Consider the following 19,738-nt stretch of genomic DNA (forward strand, 5'->3'; position numbering starts at 1 on the left):
AAAAGTATCAGATAAAATTGCTTAACTATAAAAAAATTACATTTCCACTGCGAATGCTAAATAATGAAAAAACTGAGTTATAAAAGAAACAAAGATCCCTCAATAAATCCTTTGAAAAAAAAATTCAATTAGGAACCAGAACCGGAAGGAGCATAGTAATTAGGCGTAAATACCGTAATTATCAATACATAGATAAAATACTACGCGACCACTAAATATTCGAAAAAAGGACACGGGAGTAAATGCATGATTATAGATGATCCTCTAGGTTAAGGCAGCCTTGTCGGCAGCGTAGGCAACATCGGACAATCCTTACCATATTTTAAGCAATATGAACTTTTAACGGAATTTCGAGTTTTTTCTGAAAAATGCAACGGTCATTAATAAAAGTTAGCGACGTTGTGAGGCACACGTAGGAAATGTAAGTCCACCAATGAACAAACACATTGATGGATATGCTCTTGAGTGAATGAGCTAGTTCACGTAGGATCGAATTTTCTAACAGCTACCTATGTTGAATCAGAATGAATTTCTTCAAGCTTTATAGACTGCTGTCCAGGGAGCAGTAAGTCGTTGAGGACTGCTGAAGCCGACACCATAATATCACGATCCAGCAGGCAAACTTAATGAAAAAAGTTTCAAATTCTATTCTATTATGCAGCGCCATTCATCTAAATTATCTATATACAACTTTTAAGCATAAGGCAACGGTCTAAACTCATAAAATAAAAAATTCATGAACTAAAAATAACGACAACAGAAACATTTCCTACAACGCCCTTTTTGCGAAATTTGGTTCGCAGTTCACCACACTCAACACAATACTTTTACTGTTCAATTGGAGGAATTGGCAGTTGTATCTTGGGCTTTGAAATCCATTTAAATCATTATACTCCACCCGCAAATGAAAGTAAACAGTCAAGCTTCTATTCCACTCGCCTTCTTCTAATAGGAACGCATTAGTTACGTACTAAATTTTCTGTCAAAATCCCTTGTAAAATTTTCCGTTGGTCGCACAAAAATAAAAAAAAATGTGACAATAGATTTCGACAATTTAGACACAAGACAATTTCGCCAGTAAAGTGTCAAACCTAGTCATCATCAAAGCGCAAAATAATTTTTTTATCTCTAACTTTGTTAATATATATCAATGAATGGCTAATAGATTTACGCCTGATTTTCATACTAGCACCAAAGCTAAAACCAGCGAAACTGAGTGCGCCATAAAATAAATTACATAAATTCAAATATGTTTTATTTCAATGAGGAGAAACCATTCAAATATAAATTCATGCAAATGTGTTGCATCGAATAGTATTTCAAATACTTGAGTTAATTAAAAAAGAAGTGACTCACAGGTTAAGTAATTTTGAAAGATTTAGGATTTCTGTCAGTATTTTGAATTCAGTTGCGCTACATTCTGCCAACAGGTCTTGGAGAAAAAATTCATTCGAGTCAAAATTTCAAGGGAAAAATTCGCGTGAAGTTCAGAACGTTCAATCAGTACGCGATGACAGCGCCAATCATGGTGAGCACAAAACCAAACGAAGCACCATAAACTGCACCACCATTAACACCCACTTGGGCAGAACGAGGTGGTTTGCCGCCAGAGACGGGTGAAGGGGTGGTTGATGTTGTGGTAGTGGTAGTGGTAGTCGAGTACCGAAGTATGGTGGAGGTTTCTTCTAGGGTAGCGATGGGCGAGTTGTCGGCGAGATTGAATGGTTGTTCAAAGTCCACCCTGAGCTCGGCCATGCGAGTCTCTGAGTGCAAGGCAGTGATGGGTCGCGTGAGTTGGAACCCGTCCTCGAAAATGGCCGTGAGCGAAGCGGAATACTGAGCGGAAAGTTCACTCATATTAGCGATAAGTTTTCCTTTGACTGCCGAGCCTGGAGGCAAAAGGTAACTCACGCGTTGGGTCATTGAGATCTGTTCTTGGTTGTAGTCTCCAACGAACAAGCCCGACTTTTCGGGAGTAGAGAATTTGGTTCCAGTCACAGCACCTTTCACGGAACCCCAATAATGTTGAACATTGACGGTGAAGTCCTCCTCGACTTCAACAATCTTTTCTTCTGTGGAGGGATTTTCCAAATATACTTCGGACTTCACAACATCCGAGAACGTTTTCTTCATGGTTTTGGGTTCTAATTCGATGCCGAAAAGCTCGTACTCTTTAGGCTCTTCTTCGGTGATGATTGTAGCCTTTAGACTCTTTTCAACTTGATCTCCGTTCACGAAAAAGGCTTCCTTTTGTTTCGGGTCAACGAATCCAGGCTTAAAGATGCCAGTTTCGTGGTCTTCGAGAACAGCCAAGATCATCTGAGGGGTAGTGATTGAAAAACTTGGGAAGACAGTCACTCTATCCCAGTCACTGTAAGTTAGTCGCGTCGATCCGTTGATCGAAATCAACGCATCAAATGAAGAGGCATTGCGGATATCGTTCAGGAAAGGATACTGACACGCGCCGTCACGGATGACTCCTGAGGCCCATTGCCCGTGTATCTGAGCCCTACACCAATGTTCCGACGAGCCTTTGATGGTCACGGCCCCTGGTGGCAGTTGCGTCTTGGGCCTTACGGTTATCCATCCCAAAGTGGAAGATGTGGACGACCTCAGGTTGTCCTGCCTGAAGAATTTGGCCATGTCGAGGGGCAGCTGCGCAAAGGAGGGAACAGCAGCCAGGAGCATCAGCACCACCAACGTCAACGGCAGCTTAGAATCTGCACGAAAAGAAGACAGTTAGACACAGAACATTAACTTCTGAACAACATAATCATGTATTTTTACCTTTCACAAAACGTTCTGATGTTTGGATTCATCGCTGGACTACGTTGAGAATCCGAACTAGCTTGAAAAATCATCGAAAAACATAGAACTATATTTCAGTGCATCAGATTTTAGGATGTTACACAGTCAAAGTTCTAGTTCATAAGAATACTTCTAAATGAAGCTTCATCACCAGCAAAATCCAGACAAGAAAAAGAAGAACATAATTCCGCTCGACACAGGTGCCATTGTAGCACTTAATAAATATTCAGAGATGTAGAGCAAGGGTGTGGCACTTGGTCAATCAACACGATTAGTTAGTTAAGCACGCTTTGGGAGCGGTTGGTTCTGAAGGCCAAAGTGAAGTCGTTGTACTATAAATACAGAACTGACCTTGACCGAAACTGCGTGCAATAAACTCATTTCAAATCTGTTGTAAAAAAACATTACAACATAGATTTTTTTAAATCTATTACTTGGAGAAAATATTAGAAATCCATTGCGAATATTTGCATGATCAGAAAGATCAATATAGTGACTGTGAAGTAAACCCGACGACGATCTAGAAAAAATTGTGTCGACCGAGCCAAGAAAAAACATTGGAAAGAATAAAAAGGCGACTTGAGAATTAGTTATCGACTAAATAATGCGACATGATCGTGAATTAACGTAATGTCTCGGAGTTAAAATGGTTCGAAAACTTAAGTCCGACGTGACAATCGTCGGTGATTATGCATCGTGAGTGAGAAGTGGCTGCTGAAACTCTCCCCTCCCTGGGGACATTCAAACTGAGTAGAGAAGCGTGTAGCCGGTCACAAGGCTTGATGAGAGGTGAGGGCAGCTGACACCTACTATGAGGAAATGACAATAAACGACGAAAATCGGTTATGCACACCACAATGATGTCATCATTGAATAACCTCAAGCACAACAAACTTCCAACACTTCGTATTCGTTTTCAGTACGTGGGTATTGGGCATGATTGTAAAAATTAATATTTCATCGAGAAACGAACATCATAACCTCCGTTTGAATCGATGTAAATTTCTTCACAGCAGCTGCACACAAAAACATTTTTTCTACTTTTCAAAAGCAGTCCGCGGAGAAATATTAAAGAGAGTAGCTCAGAACGGTGACTGCACTCAGAAAAATTAATGTAATATTGTTCAACTATTGACACACTTTTTACACGTATAGCACTGATACATCTCTTTTTCTGAGTAAAACTGGGTCAGGATGAACCACGAAAGCAGGAAGTGCGTCGCTGTTCAGACAAATTTTCCTTCATTACTCTGAGTGTGGATGCACATCGACAACAATTAATTGGCGCGCGGAGACTGAATACGAAGCGGCCTGGAAGAACAATGGGATTTGCGTTGGTGAAAATCCAAAAGAAGGGGAAAAGCACAATCAGAATGAGGTTAGACGAAAATAATGCAAGAAATTAAAGATACAAGACTAATTATTTCACGATTCAAGTAAGGTAGTTTTCTCACTCAAAGTATATAAAAGCTTCGAATTAACAGAGCTTACAAGCTTGAACTGATTTGAACGCTCGAAGCGACAGCTGAATTGCGAATGGACATAAACAATGAGTGCATTATCTCCCTATTGGATGCCGAATAACTTTCACTTTGCACGGTAAATTATCAAGGCGAGTACTTGTACAGCAGTTGAAAGGAGTCCTTCATAACACAACCTCCAATTAACACGACTTGGGCTTTACGAAGAACCACCACACGAACCCTATAAGAAGAGACTTCTTATGAAAACAAGATAACATGTACTTAGAATACCGGTAGTATCCATTCTATAAGTCAGAAAACCGAATTTGAATTGCCAAAAAGTGATCTATTAAAAAGTTAACCTTTCATAGATAATTGAAATTGTGAACAATAAGATTGTACAGATAATGAAACGATTGTTCATTGCACTTTTCAACTAAACGTTTATGATCGCCCTATTTCGATCCACTAGGTATCGCAAAAAGTATCTTTTACTTCACTTCTTTCAAGCAACAAGAAATAGCCGAATGCACCCCGTGCTTCTAACTGAATAATCAACCTGAGCTCCCGAGACCGCGATAATCGAAAATCGCCTACAACCATTGACGAGGAAAGTCGGGCGGCCCTCGGCAGATGGCTGATGGCGATAAGGCAAATCCTTTGAAGCCAAAGTGAGTCTGATAGGAAGAGTGCAGCGCATTGTCTTAAATAGCGGCGGGGGAAGCAGGAGTGCAGCGTATTGCCTTAAATAGCGGCGGGAGAAGCAGGAATGCAGCGCACTGCCTTAAATAGCGGCGAGGGAAGCAGGAATGCAGCGTATTGCCTTGAATAGCAGCGGGGGAAGCAGGGGTGCAGCGCATTGTCTTAAATAGCGGCGGGGGAAGCAGAAGATCAGCGAGCTGCCTTAAATAGCGGTGGGGGAAGCATGAGTGCAGCGTATTGCCTTAAATAGAAGTATAGAAATAACGGTTAAAGGAAATAGAAATACAGTGCGTTGTTACCGGCGAAGAACATGAGAGCAGTGTCTTGCATGCAATAATGACGGAGGAAAGCAGAAGAGAGTATTGTCTTAAATAACACTGGGATGGAAAAGGATTTAAGCACATTGCATTGAATAACGGTTGAGGAGGAAACTAGGAAAATATAGCGAAAGATATCAGATGTGGATAGCCGAAGTGAGCAATCGATAGAAGAAACAAATTTAATAATTTTATAACCTAGAAGGAAAAATGAGGCAGACTAAATTAAGACTGACGAAAGAAAAGTTTATGCTGGGTCAAATTGGTACGGAGCTAAGAATCGCGTATGCTCAAACATATTTAGATCCTGTTTCTTGCACGCAATCATTTACTACGACGATCAATCACTCCCTCCACGCTGATGGAAATTATACGCAAAAGGTTGAAAATTTATTTATTTCAGAGTCCAATGGAATCCACACAGACGCCATTCGCAGCTATTTACGAGCTCACTTGCTACGTCGTGTTTTTTAAAGAGCGTCGCAACGCAAGCTGAGGCGTAAGTACCGAAACTTTATCCATTTAGCGTAACTTACACGTCGGCCAAAACAAGGGGAGACGAAGAAAACTGACTGCGTGAGAGGACTGACGGCGTTTACAATTGAAAAACATTGGTGTTGTTTTAACGGCCAATGAAATCTCGATGGTTGGCCGCCGATGAACCGTCGGCTGAAGTTTAGAGACGAAGCTCACTTGGCCGCGAGCGTATTATGCTAGGGTCCCGCGGGATGCATTCTCTTCGTTAGGACCACAGGAAAGTCGAATATAAAAATCAGCTAAGGGAAACGTAGCAGAAATGAGGCGGAAATATATACACGTAGATTCGCCAAGCCTACGGTAAATTTTTAATTAAAGAAAAACATTTTCAGCAAAACGAAAAGGATTAAAATTAGGGGGAAATGAATCCTTTCCTTTAGGAGTTTATACGGTAAATGGGCATAAAAAAATCGAAACAACATATATTCTTGTAGTACAAGTCCTTCAGACCGCTGAGAATTTTAAGAAGGTTAGACGGAACACATGAATAGCAGCGCCGGATGATCCTAAGAGAACAGGAAGTGGGCGCCAGGTGCACCAGTTGACCGTTCCCTGCAACGGCCGCTGCAATATAGGGGACGGGTCCATGGAACTCAAGTCATGAGATATTTCAAAGCAGGAATTCAATGCGTGGAAGACTATAAAAACTTGTATATAGTACTGTCATTTAATACGGAGAACACACGTAGGTGTCGGTATTTATTGCAATATGTGGGACTATGGAACTAGAGTCATGCGATATTTCAAAGCAGAAATTCAACGCGTGGAAGACTAGAATAGCTTCTATTCATTACAGTCATTTAATGCGGAGAACACACGTAGGTGTCGGTATTTATTGCAGTAACATAAGAAGTGAACCATTCGAGCTTGCGTTTAGTTCAATAATTTAATAGGACTACCCAAAGAGCTCAATTTGACAGCAATAGTTAATTATTGAGCAATAGGCGCGTACATTATTGTCTTTGTTCTGTAACACAAAGTACCATATCAACTTTAATAGCAATCATCACTGAAATTTATGCAGTAAGAAAGATACGAACAATATTTAGTACGAACTCTGAAAGAAGAAGTGATTTAAATTGCCATGTATGAGACGATTTAATTGGTAATTCAAATAATGAATAAGTCTGAGCAATGAGGGTCAGGCAGAGTTTATTGTTGAAAGCATTGCCCATAGAGTAACTCTTTGGCAAGGCCGACTTGAGCCAGTGGGCCATTTATTTTACAATACCAAAGTAAAGCCTGCTTAATTTGCAATAAAAGTCGTCAAAGAATCAAATTTTCCTTCGTGAGCATTCGAATGCATAGTTGAAAAATTATGAAAGAAATACCTTTTCACGACTTATCGAGTAGAACTAGTAGGTGAGCGCAAAATCATTCGATATCTTTGCAGATTTCCGGCACTGAAAATATCATGTTAAGCAATTTATGCGAAAAAAAAATTCAGTTATCTAAGTCTATATTGACGGCAGTCATGTAAGGAGCCGACAATAGGGCAGTTGGTTTCGAATGATTCAGAGTCCATCTCAAACTTTATACAAAATAACAAACGAGAGATGGTGAGGTTTCGCATATTAATGTGACTCAGATAAGAATAAATATATTCAAGTTACAAGCACTCCAGCAACCTGATCAAAATGTGAGGGGAAACGAAGGTAACTTATGGGAGAGGGGAGAACTCGATACTTTAACCGAAACTGAGCACCCTCGAGTGAAAACCGGGTGGACGATTGCGTGGACAAAACAATCCAATTCCATTGATGAAAATTCTGAACCCGACCCTTTAGTAAGAGTGACATGTAAATAAAATGGACTGTTTTTAAAAGTTTTGTATCAATATAACATTTCGCTAGTTGCATTCTTTAGTCAATCATCAAATTTACATCCCGAAGATGGGTCTGCTCACATGCATAATCAACTTATCACGACAGACGCATACTGCTGAATTAAAAAGTAAGAATTTAAATCCAAACAAATACGCTGAAATTTTGAAAGGAATAGCGATAAAAACATGAGAATATTACTGACTAAGAATGTCATAATTTTGTGTGAAAAAATGTAGAAACCTATCCCTAAATTTAAATTTCAATATCAAGAGTCAAGACTCAAGACAGAAAAGTGAATGAGTGTAATGCTCATAGGTCAGAACAGAAAGCAAGTGGAAAACCGAGAATTATGGTAGAGCGGAAATACTACTATAACCTCCACCCCAGGTTGAACTTTGAGCGCAAACATGCGTGCGTTTTCAGACGCGGAATTTTTTTGCGTATTTTTTATCCGCGACGAGCCCTATCTGCACGCAAGTCAAAATAGGGGACAGTAACCCCCGCAACAGCGACTGCATTGCGAGTTGGCTTAGTATATACGTGGTAATGGACCTCAAAAATGGCAGTATGAATGTAACGCAAAATAGAGGAAGTGGAAAAATTTGGCACATAAGTTTAACTTAATATGTCCGGTTAACTGTTTTTTTAGTAAAGAAAACTTTAATCGTAGCAATAGTTTTGCGCTAACCTAATTAACGAACCGAAATTCTTAACATCAAGTTACAACTACTGACCTACAAATGTACATTTCACACAATAGATATAGAAGTGTCGGCGCCGAAGAAATAAGCCTATGACCTGTTGCCGATTCACATTTTGTGACTTGTTCAGAGAAGTTCTAAAAACTGGCAATTTGACCAAATCTTTTCAAAACTGCATGGCTTTCCAAAATTGCTTTGCTTTGCGTTTTCAATGCATCATAGATATCATAGTGAATGCCTGAAAATAATTTTTTGGTAGAAAATAAGGCCTTTCTATCAAATATTCTTCGAAGTTTAATTACTGTTGGTATTCATGATACTCGACGGTTTGCCGAGTATATCAATCCGCAGCGAAAGTATTCGAATCAAGTATTTGAATACGCTTGCTGACGTTTCAGTTAGCAAAAGTTTTCAAATACTTCTCAAATACAGCTTCGTTAGATCCCGACGGGCTCCCCTGTTCGTTGCGTCGGATGCCGTTGCCGGTTTGGACTTCGAAGTTGTAGGCGCCGTTGAGGGGACCGCTGCTCGTCTCGCTAATTATTGGCATGATTTCAAAGGGGCCAGACAGGCGGTTATAGTTCTGGGGCGCGCACACGGCCGCCGACACCAGCGAGGAGGATTACGTACTGCCAAACATTGTCAATTCATCATTTGAATCATTGATGAATAACGATTTTTCGGGATGAATAACGAAAAATTTCGGGATTTTTTACATTAATTTCAATGCGCACGTCGTTTTCTAGCATTCCGCGAATTTGTGAAAAAATTGTAATTGCTATTCAACAGACCAATCTTTATGAAATATATATTTTATGAACATATTATACTCTCAATATAAACGATATTGATTGCACGAACGCACGTCTATACCCTGGGTTGGCCTCTCAACTACCATTGCAATCATTTGCGAAACATTTAATAACTTTCGCGATGTTTATCCTTTACTTGATACCTAATAATGCTTTTGACGCCAGGCGTTATCAGATGATAATCTAAAAATTATAACAAAATTTATAAGAACTTTCACAGCTACTATCGTAATCGTAGTAATCGTAGCACAACGTTGCGAATTCGGGCTGTAAGCAGTTAGAGCAAATATATGTATGTAAGTTCACTTGCTTTAAGCTGTTTTATAAGAATGTACTATTGGCATTGCTTCGACCAAGATGACTGCGCACAGTCAGGCCAGCGAAGGAACATTGCGCGAGGGAGAGAACTTCCCTTGCTCATTAGAGAGTAACAGTGAGGCCTATCGATTGCTGATGAATGTGCTTTATTGTTCATATCCGCTGGCGCTTAACTGTTCATTTCCTACGGAGCACATGCATTACAATTATTGTCTGTGTGATATTTTACATTCAATAAACACACCAGAATTATAAATTTATTGCCTCAGAATGTTTGTTAGTTTGTAGGTTCAAATCGCAACTATAGACCAAATTAAAAAAAATTCCTCTCATAAAATAAGCTCGCAAAAAAAAACTAAAATTATTCGCACAAAATATCCAAACAAACATTCATGCAAAATCGATTGATTCCTGCACATCTTTTTAAGAATTCTTACACGCTTCATATTACACTGAAAAAAATTTCTATGGTAATCTAGAAAGCACAGAACGGCTCCAGCCTGCCTGCTATAGGGCTGCTGTCTACAGTGCACCTGCGTTTCTGTCCTGGATAAACTGAGGGAAGTAAACAACCGAGCCAACATGGAAGACGACGGCCGAAAAAGACGAAAAATAAACAGAGGGGCGGTTATAGACATCAAAGTTCCACGAGCGATCGCGGAACAGGGGCGTTGATAAAAAAATATGGGGATTTGACTGGTATGAAACCGATATTATGATGCAAAGAATTGGCTCACAAGAAGTCGATTATAAAAAAAATTACTAGAAAAATCATATGAAATATCTGAAAATATGCTTAAATAAAATAAAATAAAATCTGTACATAAATAATAATATAATGTTAAGGTAGGAGCTATACTTAAGACATTAATATTAATTGGATTAAAGGTTCTGAATAAATTGTGCGGTCGCTCCGACCCCATAGAGGCTGTTCCACGACCGTGGCTTTAGGAAGGAGGACGAGGGCTGCAAAATAGCTTCGTTATTTCCATAAGAGGCGCCCCCAGCAGCACACGCTGCACCTCAGAGAGCTTCCTCCAATTCATCTTTATAAAAACTCAACATCGACCGTCGCGTTCCTTCCTTATGCCCTCAATCCTTTCAACAATCACATGCACAAAATATATTATATACCTAATTAGTTTGGATATTGAAATTATTGCTGAATTATTTCTATACAAGAAATATAGATAAAATGGACAATACCGATGAAAATATAACATGAAAACAACAGAGAATTTGAGAAGAAAATTAGAAAGAATGCGACAAATATTCACAAAACCATACTGTATTACAGACATTTGCATAGAAACGCAACTGAAGCACGAATAAGTTTATTACAGACGTAATAAATTACTCTCCTCTTCTATTGCAGGAAATTGCACCGCAGGCAGCGCCGTTCACACGAATTTATACCTTCGGCCGACACGTGCGAGTCGGCAAGTCCGCGGGTGAGTTAGCAAAGCGGAAAAATTTTTGGACTCGACTATTTTTGGACTCGAGTATATATTTTACTTATATTTGGACTCGAGTATATTTTGGACTCGAGTATAAAAAAATTTATATTCGACTAAGTTTTGTTAAGACTCAATGATCATTATTAACCAATCAAAGTCATCTAATTTTCTCATATTAAATTTTATATGTCTTATAGACTTCAATATAAACTATAAAGATACAATAATAAAATCTCGTCTATTGGCGACCAAGTTTTGTAATGAAGAAGTTTTCCACCATAAATGAATGCATATTGAGACGATTTTTTCAGATGCTTGATAGACTTAAATTCTTAATTTTGGCTTCTCAAAAATGCTAAATAATCATTGGTGGGAAATATCTGTATCGTGGATGATTGCCACAAATGAAGCTTAAATAAATTATAAAATTGTACAGGTGAAATTCGTGTAAATTTAATATTAATATTGAAAGTTAACTATATATCAGTATTTAGAGAAAATTAACCATGGTAAATTTAGGAACGAAGGAAGCAAAGAATGAATGTGAATCTCCGAAGATTCTGGGGCCTCAACGTCTAATACCAATACATTGGATGGACACATCCAATATGCAGTACGGAATAAATGAATATATTTATTTCCTCGTATAAAAACACTCAATATCCTAGGATTTATGACAACCGACGACCAGCGAGAAAGTTAATCTGTTCGCCGACGAAAGAGTAACTAAACAAAACCCAGAGCTGCTCGAGATACATTACTCAATAACAAGACTTGATCAAGAATTTCCTGACGTGCAACAAAAAAAAATAACAATTAATTTTATAATACTACCGATTACCGAACGTATAGCATCGCTATTGTACGGTTAACAGAGGATGATATGAGATAGGTCATTTACATGTAGTTAAACTCGTGATAATTAAACCACAAGCAAACGGGTTTCAAACGCTAGTTAACCTGATACCGGGGAATGACGCAGAAATCAAGCTGTATTATAAAAACTAGGTTGCAAAATTAACAAAATATCAACAACTGGCAAATATTTTCATATTTTTAGCCTCTCAATAGCGAAGAGTATTTCAAGCGTGTACTTACAATAAAGAAAATTCATGACAATATCAACACAGAACAGAAGTGAAACTTACATCGCGTAGAAATAAACACACGAGTCCCCCCTATACCTAAACATATTATCGAGCCATAAAAGCGGGCTGTTGTCATAAAAGGCCCAGAATTTAAGGGCAGTGCTCGCTCATAAAACGAATTATTATAATGAATTGTGAGGACTCTTAGCTGATGCAGTATTTACTGCAGACGTAGGGCTACATTTCGCGTGAAATAATAGATAAAAAGTGGGACTAAAACTCGATTCTATTACAATAGAACATTGTTTCTTCCACTCACATTTTCTTGTATAAATTGTCTACATTTTTACTGTCTCACATTCCGCGATATTAAACTGCCGTTTCCATGTTAAAAATAAAGTTGACTGCTAACGTGTTCACTCAGACTATTTATTTTGAAAGAAGCAGCTGTCAAATGAGGACCCAAATATTTATTTCTAAATGATACACATACAAGTGAAAGCTCTATACCAGTGGTTCCCAAAGTGGGCGATATCGCCCCCCTACGGGCGATGGAAAGATTTTGGGGGGCGGTAAAGAAGAAGAGGGCGTTTGGGGGGCGATAGGGGGGCGGCAGTCGGAAGTCGAAGTCAGAAGTTCGAACGTTTGTTTGACGATTTGTACACAGCACGTGCAACGCATCATGACTCACAGCGATGGTTTTTTCACACAAGATCTGTTTTTAGCGCATTTACTCATTTATGAAAAAAATGCACTTTTGTGCTGGCCATGTCCGTCCGTCTGTCTGTCTGTCCGTCTGTCCGTCTGTCCGCCTGTCTGTCAGTCAGTGACTTCACGTTTTCGTCGACGAGAAAATGCGCTCTCTGTCACTCACTGCAGTGAGTACTGAGTTATATTTTTTTAACCTCTCCTGGGTTTACGTCTCCGACAAATTAACGGCCGGACTCACGGCCGGGCTCGCGGCCGGTCTCACGGCCAATTTCCAAATTCAATGATCAAGGAATACCTCTCAAACTAATAAACTTAACTGGATGAAACTTGGTACACATATTCATTAGGACCTAACGGTAATGTAAAGCTCGTGAAAATTTTTTTGAATTTTGCCTTCAATTGTTTTTGCCATACTATATGGCAATACGTACGGGCCGAATTCACAGTGATCAAGGAATTTCTTCTAAATTACTGAACAGATTCGGACGAAATTTGTAATTTACAGTCCTAACTTCCGAACGGTGATGTTTAGCTCGTGAAAATATTTTCGATTGTGCCTTCGTTCACGAGTTTCATTCGTGATTTAAACAGCAATACGTGCTTAAATTCGCAGTAATCAAGAAATTTCTTGCAAACTACTGAACAGATTTGAACGAAATTTAGTATTTTAATACCTAACCTCAGCATCGTGATGTTTAGCTCGTTAAAATTTTTTCGTTTTGCCTTCGTTTGTGAGTTATACGGCTATACGTAAACGGCTCTTGGTTAAACCAGCCGGTAGAAAAGCCAATCGTTTCTCCTATATATATCTGTGTAACTTGCGAACGAAAGCGAATAAGGAAGTGTGAAATCAAGAATGACGGTAAAATGAAAAAAAAATCTCGCAAACGACGGTACAATAAAACTTTTTTCAATCTAAAAAACACCATTTGGTAGATAGGAATGTATATTCAAAATTTCGTTCAAATCTGTTCGGTTGTTTGGAAGAAATTCTTTGATCACTGCGAATTTCAGCCTGTATCGCAATATAACTCACGAATGAAGGGGATATTTAAAAAATTTCGCAAGCTAAACGTCACCGTTAAGTTCTGATGAATACATGTTCCAAGTTTTATTAAGCTGCGTTCATTAGTTTGGGTGATATTCCTTGATAACTTAATTTGGAGATTGGTAGTGAGACCGGCCACGAGTCCGGCCGTAAATTTGCCCGAGACGTCCCAAGTTTCTGGTGCTGAAACGGTTAAAACAGCTGAAAAAACACATTGGTTCACTAAAAGGGTCCTATTTGTGAAATATACATTTGTGTTTAACCTTTATCTTTTAAAATTGCAGCGAACTAAATTTTATAGTAAGAGGCGCATGATTTTATATGTGTCTGTGGGGGGCGCTAGAAATTCACTAGGGAGCCAAAGGGGGCGCCAGCCTGAAAAAGTTTGGGAACCACTGCTCTATACGGAATTAACAAGCTAATTCGTTACATCCAAAATGTTTAAAAACAAGGATATGCATGATGAGGGTCTCAACATTGGTAACAAAATTCCATCAAACAAGAAGCCAAAGAGCGTGCTCACACGCTCGGAAATAGTAGCAAAGCAGAAGAATTGAGGGGAAGTAATCCACGAAACCTTCCCACATTTTCTATCATTTTCTACGGGGTGCGGAGAATATAAAAGATTAAAATGATACCAGTCTTTATTTGTAATAATAGTAGCAAGAGAGCGATCCAAAATCTAGCTCCCACCCTCTTTGGGCCTATCGATGGTCAAAAGAAGTTTTGAATGCATATTTTTGTCTTCCATCGCACAAAAAACATCGTTTACGTTAAATTTGACAAGTTTCCTAGAATAAATACCAGAACATAATGCGGCGGAAAATGAAGACAATTTTAGAATTTGCACAATAACAATGCGTTGGAAGTACCTCATAACATCTACGAGGTTTCATATAAAACTCGACTACAATATCATAAAAATTGCGCCATCATTTTCAATTAAGTAAAAATAAATGAGCATTCTAAAAAAACGTATAATATTGGCATCCACTGCATTCACAAAAATCAGCATTATTCTCTTCATTGAAGCGTATTGGTGAAGCGGTTCACCACTAACACTAAGAGGGAACCAAATATCGCTCTCGGTTTAGGTAATAAGAGGCAGTCAGACAACCTGAATTAAAATTTCCCAATGCTATATATGAACTTCTCTAAGATAATCTTGTAGATGTCGTATGTGGAGCACTAAATTTTTCCACAGATGACTTTAAAATGTATTTGTTGCTATTTTGTGTATTGGCTTGGTACTTTTATTCCAGGTTGAACGATACATTTTACCTTTAATTTCAAACGACGGAATCAAAATAGGATCGTGATGAGGAATCGTAAACCACGTACATCAAAACGTAAATTTCAGAGAAGCTAAAGAGTGCAAAACGGAATGGTATGGTAATCCATCTAGAAAACTGGTGACAATTAAGACCGTAATGTCCATACGAGGTCTCCGTCGAAGCAAGGGTGGAATTTGTAAGCAGTAATAAAAGATAAGTTAAACATGTATTGGATCGAATAACTGGAGTCCAAGGACAATACATTTGCAACTCTATCGATCTTTATCGATGGTAGCCATCGATCTTTATCATGCGAGCCACCATTCCTAGAATTTCACCAGCTGCCAGCACAACGAATTCAGAGCAATTTGAGCACCACAGGTATTACTGAACGAGCTGCGCAAGCAACGGGAATCAATTACTAGGATTAATGATGTTGTGATAACGCTAAATGATGTTGATGGGATAGACCAAAACCTCGCTGATTAAACGGACGACAGTGTAGATGCAGTTGAGACGCACCCGATGATTGCCCGGCAAGCAAGTTCTGCCATTTGTTGTCGCACGTACGTGACACAGCATTTGAGTTCTACGATATGTTCATGTGGCAACTGCCAATTCAAGCACACAGGCCATTCAACCTCAGAGCTAAGCAAGAAAAATTGTCACTAGGTTATTCCTTAGAACAGGGAGTCATAATAATTTTTTCAACCGAAGTGATGGAACCGAAATCGAAAAAAATCGACGCAACTGATAATGATGCCAAATGAAAAGTTCGTTGCATTGCAAAACATACAGTGGCCAAAAGGATTATACACCAGACCTCTTTAACACGTTTTCGTTTTAGTAGTAACTTTCACAGAAGCTGACTCGAGAATGGTTACCTAATATTAAAGCCAAATATAAGAGATCGCGACAACTCCAGGCCTTCTGGATCCAAAGAATATGTTCTTCTGGAGTATTGACACTAAGAAAAATGAAAAATCGAATGATGGATTTAATGAACGCAGTGATTATTTAGGAGCCGCTGACGGTCAATTTAATGCTACAATTCCCCTAAAAGAAAAGGGCGATAAACGCTCGGTACATGACCTTTTCAATTTAAAGTTAACTACCAAGAACAGTTTATGTTTACGCATCATGCCAATTACATTACGGGTAATAAGGCTTGTGCAAATGCGAATCTTCATATTTGTACATAAACAAGGTTCTCCACTCGTCCACCTAGGCTGCATTGTTGACCGTTTATTTCTTTGAAATATTTTCCTTCACGCCTAAATGCCGAACCAACTGCTGGTTGAAATGAAATGCTAACAATAGAGTATATTTACGGTAGTCCACGCACCAAGAAATCGACTGCAAGTAGCTAGCCGAGTTTTCGGTTCACTCGGCTTCCTCTTGCCTAGAGCGGAATCTGTATTTATTTTTTGTCTGATATTGTTTACTGACTCGACTCAGGAGTGTTGGACGCAAGGCCCTAATATCTGATCGCTGATAAGTCCTAAAATTAATGTGCCATAGAATGCCAATTTAAAAAATTGAATAAATTCTTATATCTGACCTATCATGCATTTATGTGACGATTGAGGCTCTGTAAGAATACTGAAATTTAGTTCGTATTCAGGTTCGTGGCTCCTGAAACTGGAGTTGCTCTTCCAAAAAGCCACTTTATCTGCCACGATGTGAATGCAAATTATACAAACATAATATAGCAGCTAGGACAGTAGACAAAATTATTGAACAATATGATCTTAAATGTTTCAATTAACGATGTTCTGCGCGATGGTCATATCGTTAACGTTGATAAAAGGGCTATGAATTACGTGCGAATGTTCTTGAGTTAACCAAGAGGAACTACTCTCTAGGTTCACACTCTGCACTCTGCAGGCATTGAGGTAATGAAGGGATTAGCAGACCAGCTTTGTGGGGAACATTCGGCAAGGCTGTCGGTGCTCCCTGATCATGGTGAGCAATGTGTGTATCATCACAAATGAGTACCTAGTTTAAACTTAAAGTACAAATGTAGAAACCTTTCTAACTTGAATTTTTACCGTTGCGTTTCAGCTTTAAGTCTATACCTATGGGTATGGGTTTAATAAAGAAGCCTATAACAAAGTTAGGTGAAGCGAAACGACTTAACGCAGGCCTACTAGGCAGCTGCAGGACACGTAAAAAGTCAATAAAATATGAAAATGACAACCTAACCTTAATGGAGATATTAAGACCATATCAACAGGTAACAAAATTAGCCATAGGGGTTTCGATGGAGCAGTGGTCTGTCGTGCATCTTCCCAAGCGAAGAGAAGGGAAAATGTTGTATATATTTACTTAAGTTGCAAAGCAACAAACATTGTAAGGATTCGTGCAACCGGTTTCTAAACAATGCGGGAAGATTACATGAAAAAATTGCCAAAAGAAACTGACATTTTTTCACATGCACACCGACCGAAAGCGAACGAAGAAGCCTATAGAGCAGGCATTTTTACTCTATGTATATGACATTTGTGGCACTCAGTTGCCTAGACTATCAAGTATTAACATATAATGGTAAAAGAAGCAATAATACATTGCCACAAACAAAAATATTATAATAAAGTTAAAGATACATTTTGACCGCATTCTTTATTTCCTCGAGATGTAATTATACCCAGTGAGAGAGTAAATAAAATAAATATTCAAGAATCTTCTTGATAAAAACATATGGGGCTTCAGAGAATAATTGATCAATTAATACTCACGGCAATCAAGCGCCATAAACACGCACCATGATCACACCACAAAACCAGAGTGCGTCGTTAACCATTCAGTGAAAAACTAAAAAAAATCTGCTAACCGCGATCAAAACAAATTTGTATTCCTGCATACAGGAAAACGCTCACGTACGTATCTTCACCTGCCTTTGAGAGGAAGTATAAAAAATTTACTGATCAAAGGGACCGGTCTTCCTCCTTTCATTCAGAGACGTACCGTAGTCGTGATGTCTAAGTTTTTAGAAGAGACGAAAGCAAAATGTTTTTCTCCGGGAGATAAGGGCAAGCCCAAGTGGCTAGGCTCACACTCATGCCAAAATAAACAAAAAAAAACTGAAAAGGTTCTTTTGAAAATGAAAAAATGAGGTAAAAATTTTGCAGGATCGCGGATGTTTAGGGTGCATTAATCAAGCCTCAAAGAAGTTAAAATAACAAAAGGATAGATAAGCAGAGCATTCATCCATTCATCATCTTAATGCTAGTGATTTTCGGAAATAAAATTAAACGCCACCTTTATCAGACTTGAATTGAAAGACAGACGACAATTGAGGTGAACGAACAAAATGAACGTCAAGGAGTAAGCGGATTGGAAGAAACAAAACTTTTGGATTAGCTGATTCTTCGGTACCAGCGTTGGTAATCGTTTTATCGAAAAAAGTAGTAAACTCCTCTCCCCCCCCCAAAAAAAAAACTTGAATTCTTCTACGATATCTCTAATTAAGGTTTATAAATAAAATCGAGCGAGAAATCGAAAAAGTGTGAAGCGGGATTACGGCATCACTCTTCCTTTGAGGTTTGGGCTCCATTCTCTCAAGGTTGGGAAGAACAGGTGGCATATTTATTTGACGGAAGCCTCGATAATCTTCGATAAGCTGACAGTAAAAGCACTTAAGCCCTCTGAACTGAAATGATAACCTGAGCAGCAGGTACATAAACAACCAGCGCATTTCGGCGAACTTCCTTAAACCCGTTACTGCAGTGTCCATGTTGACCTAATATACTTCTCTTATTATTAGCGATATGTCAAACAGGGAATGCTTTTCATTTTCTATACGTTTTAACGGTTGATTAAAACAAAAGAATATTGTATGGTCGTTAACTAAATTTTTAGGTCTTATCGAAATTTGACAGGTTAATTGGTAAATTTCCCTTTTAAGCACTTTCTTACGTAACGGCATTGATGACATTGCTCAAAATATTCTGATGGTTTCAATGAAATTATTTAATAATATATAAAAACACATATTTACACTCTACACTGACGGTTCAATAAAAGTAAAAAATTTCAAGGAAATAATACAAAATATTAAATCTACACATACAAAATTATTCCATGGAATATATTACTAGAACTAGAAAGCAGTCTAGTTCTGGTTAGTTAATTAAAAAATCTGTGGCTGGGTGTTTTGAAAGCAGTAAACGGACAAGGTACGGTCTAAAGGACATACCCAAGCATGATTCAGCCGTTTTCCCGTACAAGGGCGCGGCAAGAGGCTTGTTCACTCCAGAAGCGCCCATCTAAGAGCGTCCTCATGAGCTTGCGTAACACTGACGTCACCGAGAACAGAATAGCCACCAACCATTTGACGTTGAAATAACGTTGATTGAACGTTGTTTCAACAAAATTAATTCGTGATCGACGTTGTTTCAACGTAATTTGCCAGGAGGGTAATTTCGATGTTATTTCGGTACAAATATCATTCAGTGGCTAGTCAAAAATTTAGGAAGCTATACAACCACAAATGTTGTGACTCACTCAAGGATGGAGTGTAGGAAAGCGGCACCGTGAGTCAAGGCTGACCGTTGCATCATGCTGACGTAAAGGTGATCGCTCGGTCATGGTCGCAGGAATGTAAACTCATAGAAAGTCTAGCGCGTTTAGGTCAACGAAACACAATTTGTGTTGTGTTTTCCAAACAGAAATAG

At 38.7% G+C, this 19,738-nt stretch overlaps 1 protein-coding gene across 2 annotated transcripts in view; it reads right to left on the reverse strand.

The window, feature by feature from the left end:
- Window positions 1-628: 628 nt before the first annotated feature.
- Window positions 629-19,738, reverse strand: part of LOC108675062 — a 36,494-nt gene continuing 17,384 nt past the window's right edge. For both annotated transcript variants that reach the window (XM_047882342.1, XM_018163045.2), the window contains one exon: window positions 629-2,720. In XM_047882342.1, coding sequence (XP_047738298.1) covers window positions 1,501-2,720 — 1,220 coding nt within the window. In that variant the 3' untranslated portion in view covers window positions 629-1,500. The remainder of the gene's footprint in view (window positions 2,721-19,738) is intronic.

This window comes from Hyalella azteca, unplaced genomic scaffold, assembly GCF_000764305.2.
Source record: "Hyalella azteca isolate HAZT.00-mixed unplaced genomic scaffold, Hazt_2.0.2 contig10249, whole genome shotgun sequence".
In the NCBI taxonomy this organism is placed as follows: domain Eukaryota; kingdom Metazoa; phylum Arthropoda; class Malacostraca; order Amphipoda; family Hyalellidae; genus Hyalella; species Hyalella azteca.